Raw genomic sequence first — 25389 nt, 5'->3', positions numbered from 1 at the left:
TGGTTAGGGGTCTGGAACACATGACTTATGAGGAGAGGCTGAGGGAACTGGGATTGATTAGTCTGCAGAAGAGAAGAATGAGGGGGGATTTGATAGCTGCTTTCAACTACCTGAAAGGTTGTTCCAGAGAGGATGGTTCTAGACTATTCTCAGTGGTAGAAGGGGACAGGACAAGGAGTAATGGTCTCAAGTTGCAGTGGGGGAGGTTTAGGTTGGATATTAGGAAAAACTTTTTCACTAGGAGGGTGGTGAAACACTGGAATGTGTTGCCTAGGGAGGTGGTAGAATCTCCTTCCTTAGAAGTTTTTAAGGTCAGGCTTGACAAAGCCCTGGCTAGGATGATTTAATTGGGGATTGGTCCTGCTTTGAGCAAGGGGTTGGACTAGATGACCTCCTGAGGTCCCTTCCAACCCTGATATTCTATGATTCTATGATCAGATTTACCCGGGTGTGAAATGAATATCTGGCTTCTTTACACTCAGGTAGGTTCTGCAAGACCAGTGGATCCCCTTGGACTGATATGGAAGGGAATCTAAGGAGCCAGAAGGTGTAAGTGAAAGAACTGGGTATGAGTTAAAGTAGGCTACCTTGTTACAGCTCCAGTTAGTTGCTTTGACTTTACACTCATATCTTTTGCTCCCTTAGAATGTGAGTTGAAGTCATGTGGACTCACATTCCTGGTCATTTCAGTCTCAGCGAGCCAAAATGAAAGATTATTTTTAAAGGCGGGAGTGTACATTACATGTAGGTAAGAAGGCATGAGTCTAACTGAGTCTAAGGGAGCCTAAGTTGGTGTAACATACATTGGTTTAACAAAGGTCTAATTGGAACTCACTCTAGACAGACTTTTTCAGACTTGTATATGAATATGGTAAAATATTGCCATTTGTTTGTGTATTGTTTGTGCATTGGGCCCAGTCCTGGTACCAGACTCATAGAAGTATACTGACTTATACCACCTGAGGATTTAGTCCCTGACATATATTACTCATCAAGACTCCCATCAATAAGAGCTTTGCCTGGGCAGGGAGGGAATGAGAAATGATTAAGGACTTCCAAATTTGGCCCATTGTTTGATTAAAAATAAATAAACAAAACAAACAAACAAACATGGCCCCACCATTTGTATTCCTTATTGTGTGATCCAGGAATTTTAAAAGCGAACCAATGATAGCAATAGGCAAAAATATTTCAAAATAAAAATATTCTTTCTAGATTTAGAAGCACAAGATACTATAAGCATTTTATAATTCAACCCCATTAATTTATCTAATTGTCTAAACACTTCATGATTGGAAATTAAAATGAAATGGATTTAATTCAATGTATTAAATTAAGAGCAGGTGTTTGTTCTTAAAATACACAATAGTAGCATGTCTTCTGTGGTATTCTGCAGTTCTGGCCATTGCGCCTTTATAGATTTGTGCAACTCAGACTTAAATATGACTTAAAGGCTTGATCTTGCATGGTTTTGAGCACTGTAGCCCTCATCTAACAAAGCACTTAAGCACATGTTTAATTTCACGAATGCGATGCGTCAATGGACTGTCCATATGCTTAACGTTAAAACACATACATAAGTGGTTTGCTGGCTTAGGGCCAGAGTGCTCAGAATCTTGCAGGATTGAGTGCTGGGAGGCTAAAAAGTTTTAGTACAGTTTAATTTACTCGTTGGCAACAACTCTTAAAAGATAATGGAGTGTCCATACTATCCCTGTTCGTACACAAAGTTTCTCATGATAGCATGATATGGTACTGTGTAAATGCAGGCTAAGATATATCAAGATACTTTTAAACAGATGTAACACAATTTAATGTACAGCAATCAGAAGTGCCCAGCTAAAAATTAAAAGTGATTATTCAGTTTCAGTTTAAAGAATGAGGGTGGCCTCATCATTGACATTTCTGGTTTTGAGTTTCAGAGAAGGAATGTGCTAAGTGGATGAAGCAAAGACTAGCAAATATGGTGTAGCTGGTTATAGGGAAGAGAAGTAAGTCAGCATCAATGAATCTCATTTAGCACTTGAGAATATGATTGACCAAAAAGAAGAGAGTTTTCACCAAATTTCTTAAAGGATTTTAAAGGTCAAGAAGAGCACATTGATATTAGCACAGAAATAAGCTAAAATATTTCTAAGTGAACTAACTATACATATGCTAAGAGTGCACTGACTCAGACTCTTGGAAAGAGGTCTAATGGCAAATGCCATCAAGGCAGCTAATTATCCTTAAAGAATCTCTCTCTCTTGCTTATTCCTGCCAACTACTGGTCATGGGTATTTCTTGAGTCTGGCTGCAAATAGGAATGCAGTCAGACTATGGGTAGGAATTGGGTGAGCTGCCTTTTTTACTGCTAGCAGTACCTTCCGTTAAAGCCTGGCCATATTATATAGACAAAAGCAAGATGTGCTTTTCACCCACACTAAAAAAACATTGTGTACCATGTTTTTTGACCAGTCAACATTACGTCATCTGTTATCCACTTCTTTGGTTTAATCAGCCTGACCTTCTTATAGCTGAGCATATCTATTTCTGCCATATTCTGCCATGGGATTGTCTTAAAACAGAATGCTTGACGGCAATATTCCCTTATATGTATGTAATGATACTCGTGGTAGGTTTCCCAGATTTTCGGTACAATAGAATCTGTTGAGTTGGTAACCACTAGTGTCTGTGAAATAAGTCTTCCTTTGGCGGAAACATGTACAACATTACACCTAACAGATCCCTTAATTTGTTAGTGTTTACAGTAAATAATGCAGAATAGTCTAGTTTGCACATTTTAGATCACAATTCCCATAACCTGAAATACAGGTCACCTTCCAGATTCAACATGGTATAGAAATGCCTTTAATTCTTCCTTTCCTGCACTCTGATAATTAAATCTTTCCCTTCTAGAAGGGCAAATAGAAACATCACTTCTGCAATCTACAGTTTGATCTTGCACTAGGTTTGAAATTTGTGCTATTTATCTTTTCGTATTCTGTATCATGATCCTGCTTTTGCAGTCCTTAGCCTAGGTCACTGAGTCAGATGCAGACAAAGGTCTTTCAAATTCTACTGGGCCAGCAGCTGCTCAGTTTGTTACATGAACAGATTAATCTGTGCAAATCCTCTTGCTGAACCTGCATTCTAATCTGCCAGTTTCATTTTATCTTCCTTTTCCATACAAGACATATCACACACACCTCACATATATAAGGAAAAAGTGTCTAAAAATGCACTCATCTTCTATTTCAAAAAATGTGCACATTAATTAAGATGCCACAACAAATGGGTGTTAATCTAATTTGCAGTCAGATTACGGCACTCTTTTAAATTTGTTGTTTTTTAAAGGATGAAATGGGAAACATTCTTTCTATCTAGAAAAGTTGAACTGTGAGGTTTCTAGTAAAAATATGGAAAAATTTGTAATTAGGGGTTTTCCCCAAAATTTTGCCTTCACTACCATAGTAGTTGCAACAGTGAGAGCTAATATATAGTATTTGTATTCTACACTGGGGTTTACATTTTTAATTCATAGAATCTCAGGGTTGGAAGGGACCTCAGGAGGTCATCTAGTCCAACCCCCTGCTCAAAGCAGGACCAATCCCCAATTTTTGCCCCAGATCCCTAAATGGCCCCCTCAAGGATTGAACACACAACCCTGCATTTAGCAGGCCAATGTTCAAACCACTGAGCTATCCCTTGAAAGAATCAAACCATATTGACTATATCTTCTTTTTTACATCCTAATAATTTTTATTTTTTTCCATCAGATAAGGATTTCAGTAATCATTAATACATCCTTCACATTATTAGTGCATCTGTGCTGTTCTCAGAATTTATGAGTAGAGTAATATGTTTCTTTCACATGGTACCAACGTTCATTTTAAAGACCAACTCCGCACTAAAACATGTTCTGAAATAGTTCCCTCTCTTTAGCAGCAACCACATATTTTTAGATCATCTTTGAGTTTATCAATGGTACAGTTGCAAACTGATCTCCAGAGATGTGATCTGCTGAAAACTAGTTGCTTGGAAAAACTTACAGAATCCCTGCTCTTTTTTCCACTTGCATTCAGCACTGAAAGCAAGCTGGAAAAAAATGGCACTTTTCTCATTTGTCCAACCTCCACCTAACTAGTATTTTTACTTCTTCAGTTTTGTCTTATGGGATTAGTCACTTTCCCAGTTTCTTCCTCTGATTTATTCAAACCTGATTTAGCCAAATATTTCATATGGGCTCAAATATTCTAGAGATTATATCTAAGGACTTAATCCTGTAAAGTGTTCAGCACCCTCAACTCCCATTAACTGTAGTGGGAATAGTGGGTGGGCTAGCATCTCCTTTGGGCTGAGTGCCTTTTCAAGGGGTTAGACCTTAAGAAAAAAGAAATGTTGAGCCCATAAGAATAAAAAAGGCACACATTTTTCTAATGCACAAGTTCTCAGTTGCTGCATTCATTAAATTGGTGACCATAATAGCTTTAAAGAATAGAAGGGAGAGAGCTTGAGCATCAATAATGTTTTCATAAATTCTGAGTTTTTCTAACTCCATGTACAACTAGATAAAGGTTCATGTCTGTTTTCCTGGTTGCTCCCAACTTAGATTTGTACTTAAGTTAATGAAGAATAATGCTATAATGTGTGTGCTCAAGCTAGGGGAGAATAACGATACACATGGATGATACCATTGATATCTAAAAAGGCCAAGCTAGAAAGTGAAATAGATATAGCAAACAAATTATATGCCTTTTCTGTGAATTGTTTTTTTTATTTCACCTGTAGGATTTAAAGATCTAGAGCGGTAAATGTGTGTTTTCCATTATTAATTAGCATTAAAGAAGAAAGGTGTCCAGTGGTTAGGTGCCCTAACCTAGCACTTGAGAATCCTGGGGTAAAATCCTCACTGTGCCCCAGGCTTTCTGCATGATTTTAGGCAACTCATTTAGCCTCTTTGTGCCTCAGTTCTCCATCTGTGAAATTGGGCTCATAGGACTTCTTGCCTCACAGGGTGCTGTGAGAATAAATACAGTAGAGATCGTGAAACAGCCAGGTACGACAGCGATGGACGCCATATAAGTAACTGAGACAGATGTTACTGAGCAGTACAAAAACATGACATGGGCTTATCCCAGGATTAAATATATCCACCTCTACTGTAAAAAAAATATTTTTCATGTTGCACTAGTACCTTTCTATAATGTTACGTGGTTATACCTTTTTGTTTATCCTGTGCATATCATATTCTGGGATTTGTGGTTATCAGTGCACAACAGGCTAATTCAGTGTATTACCTTGTTTTTGTCTAGCAACTATTTTTATTCTAATATAGATTTATTGTTCTTATTGTATCAAACTGTCAAAACATTCTTTAAATTTATTAATACAATGATACCAGTGTCAAAATTATGTATGTAAAAATGAAAGCCAAAGGAAATGAGTTTTCAGATGTCTTTAGCATAGCTGTCTTTGTGTGTGTGTATTTAGCTAATGGGTGTTAATCTCATCTTGACGTATGGGGATTTTTGCCCTTAACTCCTATTAGCGTTAGTAGACATTTAAACCCATAAATCTCATCCGTCCAGATAAGAATATACCTTTTGGCTTTCATTTTTGCATGAACCTACAATTTACCGAAACTCCATTAACACAAAAAGCTACAGTATTTTAGAGCAATGTTAAAGGTGAATCTAAAAATAAGAAAAGGAAGGACAGGACATTCAGAGACTGTTTCTCTTTCCTTGTGCATGTATGGTGGAAGAGCTTATCAGTGCCTACACTAGATCACAATGAGTATTTATAGAGTGGTCTCTCTGAATTCCCCTCCTCTGATCAGTTTGATTTACCTTAAAATCCAAGTTAAATTTAAAAATAAAGTTATGTCTTCCGTGTCTTCAGTGTACTCTGTTTTGTTAATTTTTGTCTTCTGGATATTCAGTTTCAGTAGCCAGACTGTGTGGAAAAAGATATATAATTTTGGATAAGCTCTGCTTATAATACTTCATGTCAATACATTTTAAAACTTTTGTTTATAATGAGCCCCATACCAAAAAAAAGTAAACATGTTTTTATTTATAGCCATTATAAAAAAGAAAAGTAACAAATGCTATACAAGACCCAGCCCTGGTCTACACTAGGACTTTAGGTCGAATTTAGCAGCGTTAAATCGATGTAAACCTGCACCCGTCCACACGATGAAGCCCTTTATTTCGACTTAAAGGGCTCTTAAAATGGATTTCCTTACTCCACCCCTGACAAGTGGATTAGCGCTTAAATTGGCCTTACTGGCTCGAATTTGGGGTACTGCGGACACAATTCGATGGTATTGGCCTCCGGGAGCTATCCCAGAGTGCTCCATTGTGACCGCTCTGGACAGCACTCTCAACTCAGATGCACTGGCCAGGTAGACAGGAAAAGAACCATGAACTTTTGAATCTCATTTCCTGTTTGGCCAGCGTGGCAAGCTGCAGGTGACCATGCAGAGCTCATCAACAGAGGTGACCATGATGGAGTCCCAGAATCGCAAAAGAGCTCCAGCATGGACCGAACAGGAGGTACAGGATCTGATCGCTGTTTGGGGAGAGGAATCCGTGCTATCAGAACTCCGTTCCAGTTTTCGAAATGCCAAAACCTTTGTCAAAATCTCCCAGGGCATGAAGGACAGAGGCCATAACAGGGACCCGAAGCAGTGCCGCGTGAAACCTAAGGAGCTGAGGCAAGCCTACCAGAAAACCAGAGAGGCGAACGGCCGCTCCGGGTCAGAGTCCCAAACATGCTGCTTCTATGATGAGCTGCATGCCATTTTAGGGGGTTCAGCCACCACTACCCCAGCCGCATTGTCTGACTCCTTCAATGGAGATGGAGGCAACACGGAAGCAGGTTTTGGAGACGAAGAAGATGATGAGGATGATGATGATAGCTCACAGCAAGTAAGCGGAGAAACCGGTTTTCCCGACAGCCAGGAACTGTTCCTCATCCTGGACCTGGAGCCAGTACCCCCCGAACCCACCCAAGGCTGCTTCCTGGACCCGGCAGGTGGAGAAGGGACCTCCGGTGAGTGTACCTTTTAAAATACTATACATGGTTTAAAAGCAAGCATGTGAAAGGATTACTTTGCCCTGGCATTCGCAGCTCTCCTGGATGTACTCCCAAAGCCTTTGCAAAAGGTTTCTGGGGAGGGCAGCCTTATTGCGTCCTTCATGGTAGGACACTTTACCACTCCAGGCCCATAACACGTACTCGGGAATCATTGTACAACAAAGCATTTCAGTGTATGTTTGCTGGCATTCAAACAACATCTGTTCTTTATCTCTCTGTGTTATCCTCAGGAGAGTGAGATATAATTCATGGTCACCTGGTTCAAATAGAGTGCTTTTCTTCAGGGGACACTCAGAGGAGCCCGTTCCTGCTGGGCTGTTTGCCTGCGGCTAAACAGAAATGTTCCCCGCTGTTAGCCACAGGGAGGGGGGAGGGTTGAGGGGGTAGCCACGAGGTGGGGGAGGCAAAATGCGACCTTGTAACGAAAGCACATGTGCTATGTATGTAATGTTAATAGCAAGGTTTACCCTGAAAGAGTGTAGCCACTGTTTTATAAAATGTGTCTTTTTAAATACCGCTGTCCCTTTTTTTTCTCCACCAGCTGCATGTGTTTCAATGATCACAGGATCTTCTCCTTCCCAGCGGCTAGTGAAGCTTAGAAAGAAAAAAAAACGCACTCGAGATGAAATGTTCTCCGAGCTCATGCTGTCCTCCCGCACTGACAGAGCACAGACGAATGCGTGGAGGCAAATAATATCAGAGTGCAGGAAAGCACAAAATGACAGGGAGGAGAGGTGGCGGGCTGAAGAGAGTAAGTGGTGGGCTGAAGAGAGGGCTGAAGCTCAAATGTGGCGGCAGCATGATGAGAGGAGGCAGGATTCAATGCTGAGGCTGCTGGGGGACCAAACCAGTATGCTCCAGTATATGGTTGAGCTGCAGCAAAGGCAGCTGGAGCACAGACTGCCACTACAGCCCCTGTGTAACCAACTGCCCTCCTCCCCAAGTTCCATAGCCTCCACACCCAGATGCCCAAGAACGCGGTGGGGGGGGCCACCGGCCAACCAGCCACTCCGCCACAGGAGATTGCCCAAAAAAAAGAAAGCTGGCATTCAATAAATTTTAAAGTTGTAAACTTTTAATGTGCTGTGTGGCATTTTCCTTCCCTCCTCCATCACCCCTCCCAGGCTACCTTGGTAGTCATCCCCCTATTTATGTGATGAATGAATAAAGAATGCATGAATGTGAAGGAACAATGACTTTATTGCCTCTGCAAGCGGTGATCGAAGGGAGGAGGAGAGGGTGGTTAGCTTACAGGGAAGTAGAGCGAACCAAGGGGCGGGGGGTTTCATCAAGAAGAAACAAACAGAACTTTCACAGCGTAGCCTGGCCAGTCATGAAACTGGTTTTCAAAGCTTCTCTGGTGCGTACCGCGCCCTCCTGTGCTCTTCTAACCGCCCTGGTGTCTGGCTGCGCGTAACCAGCAGCCAGGCGATTTGCCTCAACCTCCCACCCTGCCATAAACGTCTCCCCCTTACTCTCACAGATATTGTGGAGCACACAGCAAGCAGTAATAACAGTGGGAATATTGGTTTCGCTGAGGTCTAAGCAAGCCAGTAAACTGCGCCAGCGTGCCTTTAAATGTCCAAATGCACATTCTGCCACCATTCTGCACTTGCTCAGCCTGTAGTTGAACAGCTCCTGACTACTGTCCAGGCTGCCTGTGTACGGCTTCATGAGCCATGGCATTAAGGGGTAGGCTGGGTCCCTAAGGATAACTATAGGCATTTCAACATCCCCAACAGTTATTTTCTGGTCTGGGAATAAAGTCCCTTCCTGCAGCTTTTGAAACAGACCAGAGTTCCTGAAGATGCGAGCGTCATGTGCCTTTCCCGGCCATCCCACGTTGATGTTGGTGAAACGTCCCTTGTGATCCACCAGAGCTTGCAGCACTATTGAAAAGTACCCCTTGCGGTTTATGTACTCGGCGGCTTGGTGCTCCGGTGCCAAGATAGGGATATGGGTTCCGTCTGTGGCCCCACCACAGTTAGGGAATCCCATTGTAGCAAAGCCATCCACTATGACCTGCACATTTCCCAGGGTCACTACCCTTGATATCAGCAGATCTTTGATTGCGTGGGCTACTTGCATCACAGCAGCCCCCACAGTAGATTTGCCCACTCCAAATTGATTCCCAACTGACTGGTAGCTGTCTGGCATTGCAAGCTTCCACAGGGCTATCGCCACTCTCTTCTCAACTGTGAGGGCTGCTCTCATCTTGGTATTCATGCGCTTCAGGGCAGGGGAAAGCAAGTCACAAGGTTCCATGAAAGTGCCCTTATGCATGTGAAAGTTTCGCAGTCGCTGGGAATCGTCCCAGACCTGCAACACTATGCGGTCCCACCAGTCTGTGCTTGTTTCCCGAGCCCAGAATCGGCGTTCCACAGCATGAACCTGCCCCATTAGCACCATGATGCATGCATTGGCAGGGCCCATGCTTTCAGAGAAATCTGTGTCCATGTCCTGATCACTCACGTGACCGCGCTGACGTCGCCTCCTCGCCCGGTATCACTTTGCCAGGTTCTGGTGCTGCATATACTGCTGGATAATGCATGTGGTGTTTAATGTGCTCCTAATTGCCAAAGTGAGCTGAGCGGCCTCCATGCTTGCCTTGGTATGGCGTCCACACAGAAAAAAGGCGCGGAACGATTGTCTGCCTTTGCTCTGACGGAGGGAGGGGAGACTGACTACATGGCTTACAGGGTTGGCTTCAGGGAGCTAAAATCAACAAAGGGGGGTGGCTTTACATCAAGGAATATTTCAGACAGGACTTAACGGAGGGTTCCAATAAGAAATGGTGCACCTAAGTCATTGTTCTTATTGGAACAAGGAAGTTGGTCTGGCCTCTGATTGATACATGGCTAGATTTACCTCGCTGCATCTTCTCTGTGAGTGACTGCAGTGTGACCTAGAGGAATGACTCCCCTAGACAGGGGAGGGGGGGAAGCAAATGAGTACAAAACAAATTTGGTCTATTTCTTGTTTTGATCCACTCCATCTATCTTTTACATCTTTGGCTGGCAGCAGACAGTGCAGAAGGACTGCATGCCATCCACATCTCATGGCTGCCCGGCAGAAGATCATGCACTAGGACTGCTAGCAATCCGTATCGCCTGCCTGCTCACCGTAAGATGGTTCAATAGGACTGACTGCAGGACTAAAGAGAATGACCTGGTCAAGTCACTCCAAATTTAGTCCCTGCGCCCATGTCTGCCCAGGCGCTCCCAGCCGACGTGGCCAGGAGCACCTCGGACATGACGATGACGGCTACCAGTCGTATTGCACCGTCTGCTGCCACAAGGCAATGGGTTGCTGCTACTGTGTAGCAATGCAGTACCGCGTCTGCCAGCACCCAGGAGACATACGGTGATGGTTACCTGAGCGGGCTCCATGCTTGCCGTGGTATGGCGTCTGCACAGGTAACTCAGGAAAAAAGGCGCGAAACGATTGTCTGCCCTTGCTTTCACGGAGGGAGGGAGGGAGGGAGGGAAGGGGGGCCTGACAATATGTACCCAGAACCACCCGCGACAATGTTTTAGCCCCATCAGGCATTGGGATCTCAACCCAGAATTCCAATGGGCAGCGGAGACTGCGGGAACTGTGGGATAGCTACCCACAGTGCAACACTCCGGAAGTCGACTCTAGCCTCGGTACTGAGGAAGCGCTCCGCCGACTTAATGCACTTAATGCACTTAGAGCATTTTCTGTGGGGACGCACACACTCGAATATATAAAACCGATTTCTAAAAAAAACGACTTCTATAAATTCGACCTTATTCCATAGTGTAGACATACCCCTAGTTAAAATTGATTTTTCTTATTTTTTCTTTTCAAAGGGAAATTCTCAGTGTGTTCATAAATGTGATTGTTATGGCTTCAGGAAGAGGCATTATGTACCTTTTCTTGAAGTTTTAAAGCTCTGTAAGAGCTACTATGATCTGTGTGTGTCTTTCAAACTGCTCCAGATTGTATCAATTCTTGGCACACACTGAAAGTCCTTGAAGGCTTTATGGTATGGATAATATTTAATCCACAAATGTATCACAATATAGGAAATATGCGTTTTGATTGATTCTGATCAGACCCTAGGAAGTATTGGAATGGACCAGCCTGCAAAAGTTAAATGAGCACTACCTACACTTCATAACTTTGAAGTGAATCCTTGGTTTCATTCCCAACAACTATTCACCCTTGCTGATGCCCCACTCTTCTCACCTCTCCCCACAACTGGGGAATACCCTAATCCATTTGGTAGATGTGCAGGTGGTTGCTTCTCCCACATGTGACGCAAATAGGTGAGTAGGTGGATAGGGGCAAGGAAAACAGCTTCAGTGGCGCTTTCTAAAAGCTTTCTAAGGGTGCAGTCAAAGGTTTCTGAATGTAGTAAATCAGAAATTTCCCATCTTCCTCAACTCCTACTACTTTTCTCTCTCTGGCCCCACCCTTGGCTTGTTGTCCTGTTGTTTAGCTATATTATGTGATAAATGTATTCTTGTCAGCCTGGAACAATTTGTCTTACATATGAATTATGAACCTCCAAAAAAAAAGGAAACATTGGAAATACTGCCAACACAACAATAAGTTTAACACTAGTGGTTGTTACAATGATACTGTGAATACTTCAGGGGCGTGTATTGCTTGAGCCAAATATTCTAGTGGAAAACACTGAAGAGCACACTCAGGCATGGTTTGTCTGGTAATAAATAGTAAAAAGTTTGCAGTAAACTTTTAGTAAAAATTAGCCTCTTGATTTAAAAGAATTGTGGTAAATGCTCATTCATCTGAGTTTTTTTCCGTACCATATTAATGATATTGCAGCAATATGTGACTGGGGGTGAATCGTTTTTGTGTATGGGGGGGTGGGTCAGAACCAGTATATACTTTGTACTGTTTCTTAGTTACCTTATTTCAACTATAAAATTAATATTTTTTTTTAAAAAATGCTCTCTTTGTAGGAGAGCAAATGATCCTATGTTTATTTCCAGGCTTATAAAAAAGTAGTCTTTACACTGTTTGTAAATCTATTGACTTGTGGCTCAAAATGTAACTTTATAGTAACCTATGAAAACTGATTTATTGCCACAACCAGATTAGTTATGGCCTGTATTACTGTTTACTGGTCTGTGGTGGGCTACCACTTGTGGGATCTAGATTCAAGACATAACCTTTCTCATCTGAGTTAGCAAGGGTTGGAGCGTTCAGCTGTTGGAAAGGAAAAAGTGCCTGACATCCCTATGAGCTTTTCAGGGTGAATGGCCTCCAATGGCCTCGGTAGTCGGATGGCCTCCAATGCTGCATCCAGGCCCTGGTAGTCGGATGGGATAGAGAGTCACTATAAATAAGGTGTAAGGCCAAGATGCTAGGCACTACAGTAATGGGGGCCATCCACGAACCCAGACAGACAGATATACACACTATCTTTTAGCCTTTATGTACTGTCTTTTGAAGGTTTGTGTTGAATATTGTATTAGCTACATGACTTTCATTGTCTTTTATTAGAATTGCCTGGATAAAACACAGACGTTGTATTTATGGGGGGCTAACATTAGTTTCATATTTTTGTTTTTTCATCTGCTGTCTAAATATTAATTTTAAGGGACAGAAGTACAAATCCAAGTTGCCTGAAAGATCAGACAATAGAATTTATACTTTAACTTTCCCATTTCATTTTATAGAACATTACCTCAATTTTACAGTACTACCTATATTGTGGCTGATAAAGCTTCTTAACTTGGTAGACATCTTGGTGATCTAGAGGTGAAAAGTGATACGTGTTAAGTATTGTTATTGTCTGTCATCCGACAAAATTTCAAGTCTGACTGCCATATTAGACAGTGTGTAGTTTGTATACTAAGGCCAGTTTGCAAGTGGTCCTTGCATTGGTGAGCATGGGCTTGAAAGAAACCTACACCTTCCCCCACTCCCAACTTCTCCCTTCACCATGGGGCCTCCCAGCTCAGAAAAGCTCAACTTGTCAGCTACCCACAAGTACCTTAAGATGTGAGAGCAGCAGTATCTTTATCAGTGTCTACTCATCACCTGCTGGTGCATTAAAAGCTACTACTTGTACACTAAGAAATGTGGCAAAGGTGCATGTAGAATAGCCATTTTGTACATTATGTATGGCTGTGTAAATTGTCATATAAATGTTTCTCTATCTCTTGCCACTATTGTTCAAAATTTAAAACCATTGTAAAAGCTGCTGTCATTTTTCAGTTTTAGCTCAATTAAGCTGAGCATATTACAGTGGGATTTTAGTGTAATCCCACTGCACTGGGAGTTATGAACACACAACTTCCATTAATAACAAGAATTATGTTCGTACTGTGATAAAAATATATTCCCCAGATAGTCCCTTATATTCCAAGGAAAGTGTTTGCCACATCTATTATTACTATTCTACAGTACTTTCTGATTATACAACTAATAAAAATATCTATCCTAGGCTTTAGGCATCCTTTGACAGATATTTATAATACCATGCTTGTAAATAATACATCCAGCAACTTATTTTTGGCTATAGCAGAATTTAACTAACCAAGAAAAACACAAAGGAAATAGTCCTATTTCCATGAAAGGAACAGAAAAATGGAAGCAGGAATGGAATGGAACCAACCAAAAAGGAGCCCCAGCTATTCTGGGTAACGTTTGTAAGAGTGGCAACAATACTTAGGATCAGTGCTAATGAAGGCAGGTGATAAAGCTAGTAATACCAGAATGTGGACATAACCATTTATTTAATCACCTGTGCTTTGTAATTGTGCACAATTATATCTTTGACCTTACAGGTGAAATTTTCAAAATCACTCAGTGTTGGCCTGATTCTGCTTCCAAGTAAGTCAATAATAAAACTCACATTGACTTCAATGGGAGTGGAGATAGACCATCACTAAGTGCTTTGGAAATCACATCCTGCTTGGATAATCAACACTTCCAAAATATCAAAGCAAAATTGAATTTATATTTGAAAAAAAATTGGTGGTGAAATAAAAGAAAACCCTTGATTCAAATATGAGTGCTACAATATTTATTAGTTCTGTCTCTGAATTATGAAATATTCAGCCACGCAGCTGTCCTGTAAAATGCATACATACAGGCAGAATGTTTGCTATGACACCTTGAATATGTCTTTATTCCACAATTCTAGGAAATATAGTCTCTCTTTCAGAAGGAAATATAAAAAGAGTACCTGTCCACACATTTAGGGTGTTTTTTTTTTAAATTGTTTCTAAAATCTAAGACAATTCCTAGAGGAACAAACATCATTAAATTACAAATAACGTTTTAAAGAGAGATACCAGGTTAAATTACAGCAACATTTTTAGAACATTGTAATATACTTTTTTTGAATTCAAAGTTAAGGTTAAAGTTAAAGAACAAACAATTGAAAGTTAGAATTCCACACAATCTTAATCTGACTCTGTGTCAATGACTATCCCCTGAATAAACACCAACAATCCCCATCTTTGGCTACACAGGGTTAGTCACATTTCAGAGTAGCGGCCATGTTAGTCAGTCTTTTTAAAATAAGAGCTGGGAGTTAAATATGGTGTGTAGTCAGGACCTGAGAGTAAAACATTTATTTCAGGAAAGATAATTCTTACATGAAACCAACATTCAATTAAAAGTTACAGTCACTGTACACTTTAGTAAGCCCAGGAAACTTCAGCATGGTACTATGAAAGACAGGGAAAGCAGTCTGTAGAAAAACTTTACTAAGGATATTCGTCTACCTATATATAATCTATTACCATCTTAATGTTTGATATTATGATTGAATTAATATCCGATTAGCTGCAGCCTGGACTCTTTTTGTGCTTTTATCACACCAGTCAGAGATCAGATAATGAAGTGCATTAGAGCTCTATAATTGGAATCTAAGGAGGAGACCTGCATCTCAGGTCTAAGATTGTCTGACCAGGTAGCGAAGACGAAATGTAGTTATCTGATGTGACAGAAAGTGGTAGGTAGAGATTCAGAGATAACTGCTGTGAGAACTATAAGCCAAAGACAATTAATGTATTATTGGACTGATTCAACCAGGGGTGAAAGTGAGCCGGTAAGAACCCACACCGGCCCATACCCAGCCCACATTAAAGCGCTTTAACGTCCCTGCCCCTTCTGCCTCCCCTGTGGGCGGCCCTGCTGGTAGGGTCCATACCGGCAGGGCCACCGACAGAGGGGGTGGGGGAAAAGGGGAGCAACGTTAAAGCGCTGCGGCGGCAAAGGACCGTCCTTAAAGCGCTGCCGCGTCAGTGCTTTAAGTTCACTGCCCCTTCCCCCTGTCAGCGGCCCTGCCGGTAGGGTCCGTCCCAGCAGGGCCGCTGACAGGGGAGGCGAAAGGGGCAGGGACATTAAAGCGCTGCCGGAGCAACACTTTAAGGATGATCCTTTGCCGCCGCAGCGCTTTAATGTTGCTGTGCCCCCCCCCCCCCCCGTCGGTGGGGCGGCAGCAAAGGACCCTGCAGCGCTCCTGCCCGTTTTGGCGCCCCCGGCCGCTGACGGGCAGGGGGGGCAAAGGGAGCAGCTGCCCTGGGGCCAGCGATTTAAAAGGGCCCGGGGCTCCAGCCACCACTGCTGCTACGACAGGCCAACTGGGCCAGCCGGACTGGAAGGGCTGGCTGGGGGATGCTGACCCCCCCAGCCCCGCCCCTTCCACCCAAGGCCCCGCCCCTTCCAGGGGCCGGAGCCGCCCCACTCCATACCGGTAAGTGGCCTTAGTTACTTTCACCCCTGGATTCAACTAGCACTCACTGTACTGCCCTCTTTCCAACTCAAGAGGTTTAATATGGAGTTGCCATTGCTTGATTTTTCCAACAGTAAGTAGTCATGTTTTGTGCCAAGCTAGATTGATTCATGGTGACAAGACAGTGTTGGTGTGTGAACACTGTTTTGTGTCAGGGCCCAACTTCTGTTGATTAAAAAAGCTAAGGAATAGAAATAACATATCATAGGGTATGTCTACACTACGAAATTAGGTCGAATTTATAGAAGTCGTTTTTTTTTTAAATCGGTTTTATATATTCGAGTGTGTGTGTCCCCACAGAAAATGCTCTAAGTGCATTAAGTGCATTAACTCGGCGGAGCGCTTCCACAGTACCGAGGCAAGCGTCAACTTCCGGAGCGTTGCACTGTGGGTAGCTATCCCACAGTTCCCGCAGTCTCCGCTGCCCATTGGAATTCTGGGTTGATATCCCAATGCCTGATGGGGCTAAAACATTGTCGCGGGTGGTTCTGGGTACATATCGTCAGGACCCCGTTCCCACCCTCCCTCCCCCCGTGAAAGCAAGGGCAGACAATCATTTCGCACCTTTTTTCCTGAGTTACCTGTGCAGACGCCATACCACGGCAAGCATGGAGCCCGCTCAGGTAACCGTCACCCTATGTCTCCTGGGTGCTGGCAGACGCGGTACGGCTTTGCTGCACAGTAGCAGCAACCCATTGCCTTCTGGCAGCAGACAGTGCAATACGACTGGTAGTCGTCCTCGTCGTGTCCGAGGTGCTCCTGGCCACGTCGGCTGGGAGCGCCTGGGCAGACATGGGCGCAGGGACTAAATTTGGAGTGACTTGACCAGGTCATTCTCTTTAGTCCTGCAGTCCTATTGAACCGTCTTATGGTGAGCGGGCAGGCGATACGGACTGCTAGCAGTCGTACTGTACCATCTTCTGCCAGGCAGGCAAGAGATGAGGATTGCTAGCAGTCGTATTGTACCATCTTATGCCAGGCAGGCAAGAGATGAAGATGGCTAGCAGTCGTACTGTACCATCTTCTGCCAAGCAGCCATGAGATGTGGATGGCATGCAGTCCTTCTGCACCGTCTGCTGCCAGCCAAAGATGTAAAGGATAGATGGAGTGGGTCAGAACAAGAAATAGACCAGATTTGTTTTGTACTCATTTTCCTCCTCCCCTGTCTAGATCACACTGCAGTCAGTCACAGAGAAGGCGCAGCGAGGTTAATCTAGCCATGTATCAATCAGAGGCCAGGCTAACCTCCTTGTTCCAATAACAACGATAACTTTGGTGCACCATTTCTTATTGGAACCCTCCGTGCAGTCCTGCCTGAAATACTCCTTGATGTACAGGCACACCCTTTGTTGATTTTAGCTCCCTGAAGCCAACCCTGTAAGCCGTGTCGTCAGTCGCCCCTCCCTCCGTCAGAGCAACAGCAGACAATCGTTCCGCGCCTTTTTTCTGTGCGGACGCCATACCAAGGCAAGCATGGAGGCCGCTGAGCTCATTTTGGCAATTAGGAGCACATCAACCACCACACGCATTATCCAGCAGTATATGCAGCACCAGAACATGGCAACGCGATACCGGGTGAGGAGGCGACGTCAGCGCGGTCCCGTGAGTGATCAGGACATGGACACAGATTTCTCTGAAAGCATGGGCCCTGCCAATGCATGCATCATGGTGCTAATGGGGCAGGTTCATGCTGTGGAACACCGATTCTGGGCTCGGGAAACAAGCACAGACTGGTGGGACCGCATAGTGTTGCAGGTCTGGGACGATTCCCAGTGGCTGCGAAACTTTCGCATGCGTAAGGGCACTTTCATGGAACTTTGTGACTTGCTTTCCCCTGCCCTGAAGTGCATGAATACCAGGAGGAGAGCAGCCCTCACAGTTGAGAAGCGAGTGGCGATAGCCCTGTGGAAGCTTGCAACGCCAGACAGCTACCGGTCAGTTGGGAATCAATTTGGAGTGGGCAAATCTACTGTGGGGGCTGCTGTGATGCAAGTAGCTCACGCAATCAAAGATCTGCTGATATCAAGGGTAGTGACCCTGGGAAATGTGCAGGCCATAGTGGATGGCTTTGCTGCAATGGGATTCCCTAACTGTGGTGGGGCTATAGACGGAACCCATATCCCTATCTTGACACCGGAGCACCAAGCCGCCGAGTACATAAACCGCAAGGGGTACTTTTCGATAGTGCTGCAAGCTCTGGTGGATCAAAAGGGACGTTTCACCAACATCAACGTGGGATGGCCGGGAAAGGTGCATGACGCTCGCATCTTCAGGAACTCTGGTCTGTTTCAAAAGCTGCAGGAAGGGACTTTATTCCCAGACCAGAAAATAACTGTTGGGGATGTTGAAATGTCTATATGTATCCTTGGGGACCCAGCCTACCCCTTAATGCCATGGCTCATGAAGCCGTACACAGGCAGCCTGGACAGTAGTCAGGAGCTGTTCAACTACAGGCTGAGCAAGTGCAGAATGGTGGTAGAATGTGCATTTGGACGTTTAAAGGCGCGCTGGCGCAGTTTACTGACTCGCTTAGACCTCAGCGAAACCAATATTCCCACTGTTATTACTGCTTGCTGTGTGCTCCACAATATCTGTGAGAGTAAGGGGGAGACGTTTATGGCGGGGTGGGAGGCTGAGGCAAATCGCCTAGCTGCTGGTTACGCGCAGCCAGACACCAGGGCGATTAGAAGAGCACAGGAGGGCGCGGTACACATCAGAGAAGCTTTGAAAACCAGTTTCATGACTGGCCAGGCTACGCTGTGAAAGTTCTGTTTGTTTCTCCTTGATGAACCCCCCCGCCCCTTGGTTCACTCTACTTCCCTGTAAGCTAACCACCCTCCCCTCCTCCCTTTAATCACCGCTTGCAGAGGCAATAAAGTCATTGCTGCTTCACAGTCATGCATTCGTTATTCATTCATCACACAAATAGGGAGATGACTACCAAGGTATCCCAGGAGGGGTGGTGGAGGAGGGAAGGAAAATGCCACACAGCACTTTAAGCACAGCACTTTAAAAGTTTACAACTTTAAAATTTATTGAATGACAGCCTTCTTTTTTTTGGGCAATCCTCTGTGGTGGAGTGGCTGGTTGGCCGGAGGCCCCCCCACCGCGTTCTTGGGCGTCTGGGTGTGGAGGCTATGGAACTTGGGGAGGAGGGCGGTTGGTTACAGAGGGGCAGCAGTGGCAGTCTGTGCTCCAGCTGCCTTTGCTGCAGCTCAACCATACACTGGAGCATTCTGGTTTGGTCCTGCAGCAGCCTCAGCATTGAATCCTGCCTCCTCTCATCACGCTGCCGCCACATTTGAGCTTCAGCCCTGTCTTCAGCCCGCCACTTACTCTCTTCAGCCCGCCACTTACTCTCTTCAGCCCGCCACCTCTCCTCCCGGTCATTTTGTGCTTTCCTGCACTCTGATATTATTTGCCTCCACGCATTCGTCTGTGCTCTGTCAGTGTGGGAGGACAGCATGAGCTCGGAGAACATTTCATCGCGAGTGCGTTTTTTTTTCTTTCTAAGCTTCACTAGCCTCTGGGAAGGAGAAGATCCTGTGATCATTGAAACACATGCAGCTGGTGGAGAAAAAAAAAGGGACAGCGGTATTTAAAAAGACACATTTTATAAAACAGTGGCTAAACTCTTTCAGGGTAAACCTTGCTGTTAACATTACATACATAGCACATGTGCTTTCGTTACAAGGTCGCATTTTGCCTCCTCCCACCGCGTGACTACCCCCTCAACCTTCCCCCCTCCCTGTGGCTAACAGCGGTGAACATTTCTGTTCAGCCACAGGCAAACAGCCCAGCAGGAATGGGCTATACTGAGTGTCCCTGAAGAAAAGCACTCTATTTCAACCAGGTGACCATGAATTATATCTCACTCTCCTGAGGATAACACAGAGAGATAAAGAACGGATTTTGGTTGAATGCCAGCAAACATACACTGCAATGCTTTGTTCTACAGTGATTCCCGAGTATGTGTTACTGGCCTGGAGTGATAAAGTGTCCTACCATGAAGGACGAAATAAGGCTGCCCTCCCCAGAAACCTTTTGCAAAGGCTTTAGGACTACATCTAGGAGAACCGCAAATGCCAGGGCAAAGTAATCCTTTCACATGCTTGCTTTTAAACCATGTGTAGCATTTTAAAAGGTACACTCACCAGAGGTCCCTTCTCCGCCTGCTGGGTCCAGGAGGCAGCCTTGGGTGGGTTCGGGGGGTACTGGCTCCAGGTCTAGGGTGAGAAACAGTTCCTGGCTGTCGGGAAAACCGGTTTCTCCGCTTGCTTGCTGTGAGCTATCTACAACCTCCTCCTCATCATCATCTTCTTCGTCCCCAAAACCTGCTTCCGTATTGCCTCCATCTCCATTGAAGGAGTCAAACAACACGGCTGGGGTAGTGGTGGCTGAACCCCCTAAAATGGCATGCAGCTCATCATAGAAGCGGCATGTTTGGGGCTCTGACCCAGAGCGGCTGTTCGCCTCTCTGGTTTTCTGGTAGGCTTGCCTCAGCTCCTTCAGTTTCATGCGGCACTGCTTCGGGTCCCTGTTATGGCCTCTGTCCTTCATGCCCTGGGAGATTTTGACAAAGGTTTTGGCATTTCGAAAACTGGAACGGAGTTCTGATAGCACGGATTCCTCTCCCCAAACAGCGATCAGATCCCGTACCTCCCGTTCGGTCCATGCTGGAGCTCTTTTGCGATTCTGGGACTCCATCATGGTCACCTCTGCTGATGAGCTCTGCATGGTCACCTGCAGCTTGCCATGCTGGCCAAACAGGAAATGAGATTCAAAAGTTTGCGGTTCTTTTCCTGTCTACCTGGCCAGTGCATCTGAGTTGAGAGTGCTGTCCAGAGCGGTCAGAATGGAGCACTCTGGGATAGCTCCCGGAGGCCAATACCATCGAATTGTGTCCACAGTACCCCAAATTCGAGCTGGGAACGTCGATTTAAGCGCTAATCCACTTGTCAGGGGTGGAGTAAGGAAATAGATTTTAAGAGCCCTTTAAGTCGAAATAAAGGGCTTCACTGTGTGGACGGGTGCAGGTTTAAATCGATTTAACGTTGCTAAATTCGACCTAAAGTCCTAGTGTAGACCAGGGCATAGAAGTGAAGCTGCAACAGAGAGCCAGGTAAGGGCACTGCCTTGTGGCATGATAGGGTCCTGCAGGTTCACTGCTCTCAGGTCCCTCATAGCCCTCTGTAGCCCTTGTAAGAAGTTATTCCAAGGCCAGAATACTTTAAGATTTTCCCCTTTAGAGGATCTCACTTTTTAAGTCTCTTACAGCTACTCAGACTACTCCTTCACTAAAGTCAACTCTTCCTTTGCTTTGATTCAGGGATCCCACAGCACCCCTGTAGGGGTCTGGGCTGCTAACTCACATGGATTCCTGACCCAAGGTGTAGAAAACTCACAGCCTTCATTCTAGGTTCTACATTGATAATTCAGGCCAGTTGTAGCACTCAGCTTCAGCTGTGTCCTTTCCCCTGGATTGGCAAAGGTCAGCAGGCTGAAGAGGAACCCTCTTTCTCTCCTGACCCCTTAACTTCTCTGTAGGCTTCTCTTTTATCTCCAGGCCAGCTACCCTTTGGCATAAGCATTTTGGAAAAGAAGTTACCATACTCCAGAGCTATCAGCGGTAGAGATCAATTAATCTCTCAGTCCCAGGTAGTGAGCTGAAGTTCCCTGAAAAGCTGCATCCTGCCTGCACGTAGACCATGAGCGCTGAAAATCATCAACTCAGCACAATTGGTACAGGCAGGCCAACCATGCAGTGTTCTCTTGATTAGGTAGATGTGTATTAGGGAGAAATGCTTATAAACCGTGAGCTCTTTTTCTCTATACCCAATCTCTAAGCATAACACTGTATGCTGAATATGCCATTGGTTATAGTCAAACATTGCACAACAAGCTGATCCACAGAATCACTCTCAGGCAGGACAGTCTCCTAAAATGCCTAATGAATGAAGCAGTTCTCTTAGGAAGCCTTCCTCGTTCACTTGATTATGGAAATTTATTTAAGAAACAGCAAATCCCACAGCTATGAAATGCTTGCCTGGGTTTAAATACTTGCACAGTGAGTTTCTGTTGTTTAAAGGCCTGATCCAAAGTCCATTGAAGTCACTGGGTCCAGCCCTAAATGTTTACACATGCAAGGGAAAACTAAGGAAACTCCATCAATTTACTTAGAATAATTAGATTACTTGAAATGCAGCATGGGTCACTGAACAAGTGCAAAATGGAAAGGTTATTATACAAAGCCTAATCAGTCACGGGGCATCCTGTCCAATTATACTAATCAAAGCAGTACTAAAAAGCATGTCACGTTTCATATTTTTAGACCAAGGTAGCAGTATTAGAAATTTTATCCAGTAAGAACTAAATCCATGAATGTATTTTGTGACATACCAGCTTCTCAGGTATAGTAGTAAAGAATCTTTCTTTACATCAGTCTTTATCTTTTCAGTCCCCAAATTGTACCTCTCTTGCATCTAGTATGATAAAGACAAAATATTCTTTGGCTTGATACAGAACTCATCTTTATCTTGATTACTGTTGTAAAGTAATTGATTAGTATTACATTAATTAGCTCAAGCTATAATTAACCATGAAAGTATGCACACTGCAAAAAGGGAACTCTGGTTAAAAATTGTGAGATAAGCTTAGATTTAATTATTCTTTTTTCCCCCACAGAAAAATACATTTTACTGCACTCATCCAAAGCTTTAATCTCCCTAAGAAATAGCCAGTCATTTGTTTTATATTTCATTCTGTATTTTCATTCACTATAATTATGTCATTCATTTCCACAATATTACATCAAAATGAGAGAGAGAGAGAGAGAATTGCTGAGGGGTGTTGGCAAATAGCCTATTGTGATCCTCCTGTTTGAACAAATGATATTAAAATTAGAAGGGTCACAGGATTTTGAAGACGAAGTTCAAGGAACTAAAGTTGTTTTTGAAAGAAAGAGAAACCACACCAGCCAAAGTTTACCTAATTCTTGTAGGCAACCAGTAAAAGTAATACAAAAAGGAAAAAGGAACAGGATAGATTAAACACTTTAAAGGGTGGTACTGTGAGGGAGATGATAGCTTTGTGGATATTCGAGGCACACCGTAGAATAGAAAGCTAAATAAAGAAGCTGAATTTATCCTTTTTTTGTAGGTTATTTTTAGTTAGGAGAGAGAGAGAATGCTCTTGAGGGCAACATGTCAAAATTTTGGTCATATTTGAAGCCAGGAATTAAAAAGCTTCAGACCCCAAATAAAAAGCTAACGTTATCTACAGCTACAGTTATCAGCAATGCCTGAAAGGAAAATAAAATAAAATAAAATACCTACATGTCTGAAATGCTGACAGATGAACTTGAAAATATATATTTATAAGAGAAATGTGGCTTTTGGGTGGGAGGGGAAGTGCTACTACAAACAAAGCTGCTGAGTTTTGTACACGTATATAAGCTGTTACAACCCTAATGAGTCCCACCCTCGTGCTAGACACTTAGGCTGCTTTCCTGAACCCAATACTTGGGTCTCACATGCTCTTGGCTTGCTGTAGCTAGTCAGAGTTTAGGCACAGTCTCTCTAGCCTCAAACCTCTAAGTATGCACACAGATGCAGACCCTAGTCTGTTACCAGCTTGGCTGTGGTGTCCCTGCAATCCACCCCTCGGGTGAACAGATTTCCCCCACCACATGATCCTGTGTTGGGTCACCAACCACCTGAAGTCCAGACTGAAAAAAAAATCATTTCTTGCAGGTTAGCCACCCTGTTTGGAATATACAGTGTATTGGCAGGGCAATGTCACTCAATGTCAACAACTTCTTGATTATCCTGTAGCAGCTTCCAGAGAAGATGTGTGATATGAGACATTGTCCATGTCAGCAAATGGCTGATTCAATACACAGAGGACCAGTGATACAGAGTTCATAAAATCAATCAGAATTCGTAAGTTTTACACAGACATATTTCCCACACTGTCACATAAGCATAGTTGGCAGAAGAGGAGGAGAATGAATTCATGGCTTGAGATTACTGAATCATCAGCTTTATTCATAACACAGAAAACAATGCATACCGTTGTCCTATCCTGTGATATCATTAAAATAAGCTAATGCATGGTAATGCTAGGCCATTAGCTTTTAAACAGAAATCTCCATTAAACAAATAGCACAATATGACTCTAAAATATTATTTCAGTATTATAAAGTGGGAGTTAAATCCTCAAGAACTTATTAAAGCAAAGACTTCCTTGGGCAGCTGCATTGCTTCCTGGAGCTCTGGGGAATGGAGGTAGTGAAGAGGCCACACTCATCTGAAAGGGTTCAGCATCTGTCCAATATGTTAGAAAGCGCGCTGGGGAGTCATTGCCAACCCCTGCCTGGCTACTGTGGAGAAGCTAAGCATGGGTGCTAGCCTCAGACATCTTCAGGCTGAGAGAGCACAGGGACAGTATTGCCTATCCTATAGTTTCAAACATTAGGAGACAACACTTCTTGCGCCCCATTAACTGCATTTTTGAGTGAGTCATGGTTTTTGAACTCTTCACAGAACCTAGTTTGCCTATCATGTGTGCATGTAAACATATCAGGATGGGAATTTAATCTGAAATTAACAAGCTACCCACACAAATGCATGGACTCCCCCTTTTCATCTTGACACAGACTCCATTTTCCCCTTTTAATCTTTGATTAACATCCTTTCCTTCTCTGACCCCATAGGGCCAGGCAGACTTGCTCCTACTACTTTCTAGTCCCACAAATGGCTCAGAGACATGCAGTTGATTTACAATTTTTTTTCTGCCACCTTTACAGTCTATGCAGCCTCATACTATCAGTAACATATAACCATCAACTCCAGAGATAAGAGACAGAGCACAGCTCTGACTCTTCTACTCATCCTCTTTCTCCTTTGAGGCTTCTTTCCTGTGCCTTTTGTAGCACTTGGGCTAATGAGTTAATTGCCCTTTTAACTCTCTCCAGCCCACCCCAGTCTATCACCAGATTAGCACTCCCATAGTCAGGTGTGCTCTGGGTTGACTAATTGGAATTGCAGTGATTGATGAACTGACTTAGCTGCTGTTGCCCACCACTCTGTCACACTTCATTTCTCCTCCGGCAGGAATTCTCCAATAGTTTCCCGCACTTCTGCTCCCCTTCACCTGCAATATAATGCCCCAAAACACCCTCTCCTAGGGCAAGTTCCAGCCCATTATATTGTCATGGTCTCATTTTCCCCAAGTTGGTTCAACCACTACATGAATTGGGATGTCCTAGTCTCATTCCTCCCCGTCATCCTCCTCAGCAGGTTCTGTTAGTATCTTACTGATAAGCAGACTAGTGTCAAGATAAACCTTTTATTATGAACAAGAACTATGTAAAGAAATGAGGTACAAAACTTGCATTACTCTGTATAGCTGCAGCCTGTGACTGCCCTGTCTTGGGCTTTTTTTCCTGCCCCAGCAGGAAGAGTGTCACAGGAAACCAAAGACTGCATAAAGAGTATACAGGAAGAGGACTTACTCTATAGCACATCTTCTCTTTTTGGATCCCTTTACTGAACTAAAATACT

General features: G+C 43.9%; 2 protein-coding genes across 2 annotated transcripts in view; one reads left to right on the top strand and one right to left on the bottom strand.

The window, feature by feature from the left end:
- Nucleotides 1-25389, top strand: part of GLRA3 (glycine receptor alpha 3) — a 142814-nt gene that overhangs the window by 42569 nt on the left and 74856 nt on the right. The gene's annotated exons all lie outside the window — the stretch shown is intronic.
- LOC140910777 (uncharacterized) lies at nt 18759-20754 on the bottom strand. Its single transcript, XM_073342593.2, has 2 exons — nt 19981-20754; nt 18759-19393 (listed from the first exon to the last, which is right to left on the bottom strand). The coding sequence occupies exons 1-2, from the start codon at nt 20561-20563 to the stop codon at nt 18852-18854; spliced, it is 1125 nt and encodes a 374-aa protein (XP_073198694.1). The 5' UTR covers nt 20564-20754; the 3' UTR covers nt 18759-18851.

This window comes from Lepidochelys kempii, chromosome 4 (assembly GCF_965140285.1).
Source record: "Lepidochelys kempii isolate rLepKem1 chromosome 4, rLepKem1.hap1, whole genome shotgun sequence".
Classification (NCBI taxonomy): domain Eukaryota; kingdom Metazoa; phylum Chordata; order Testudines; family Cheloniidae; genus Lepidochelys; species Lepidochelys kempii.
Note: the sequence above shows the minus strand (reverse complement) of the source record. Positions and strands in the feature narration are given on the sequence as shown.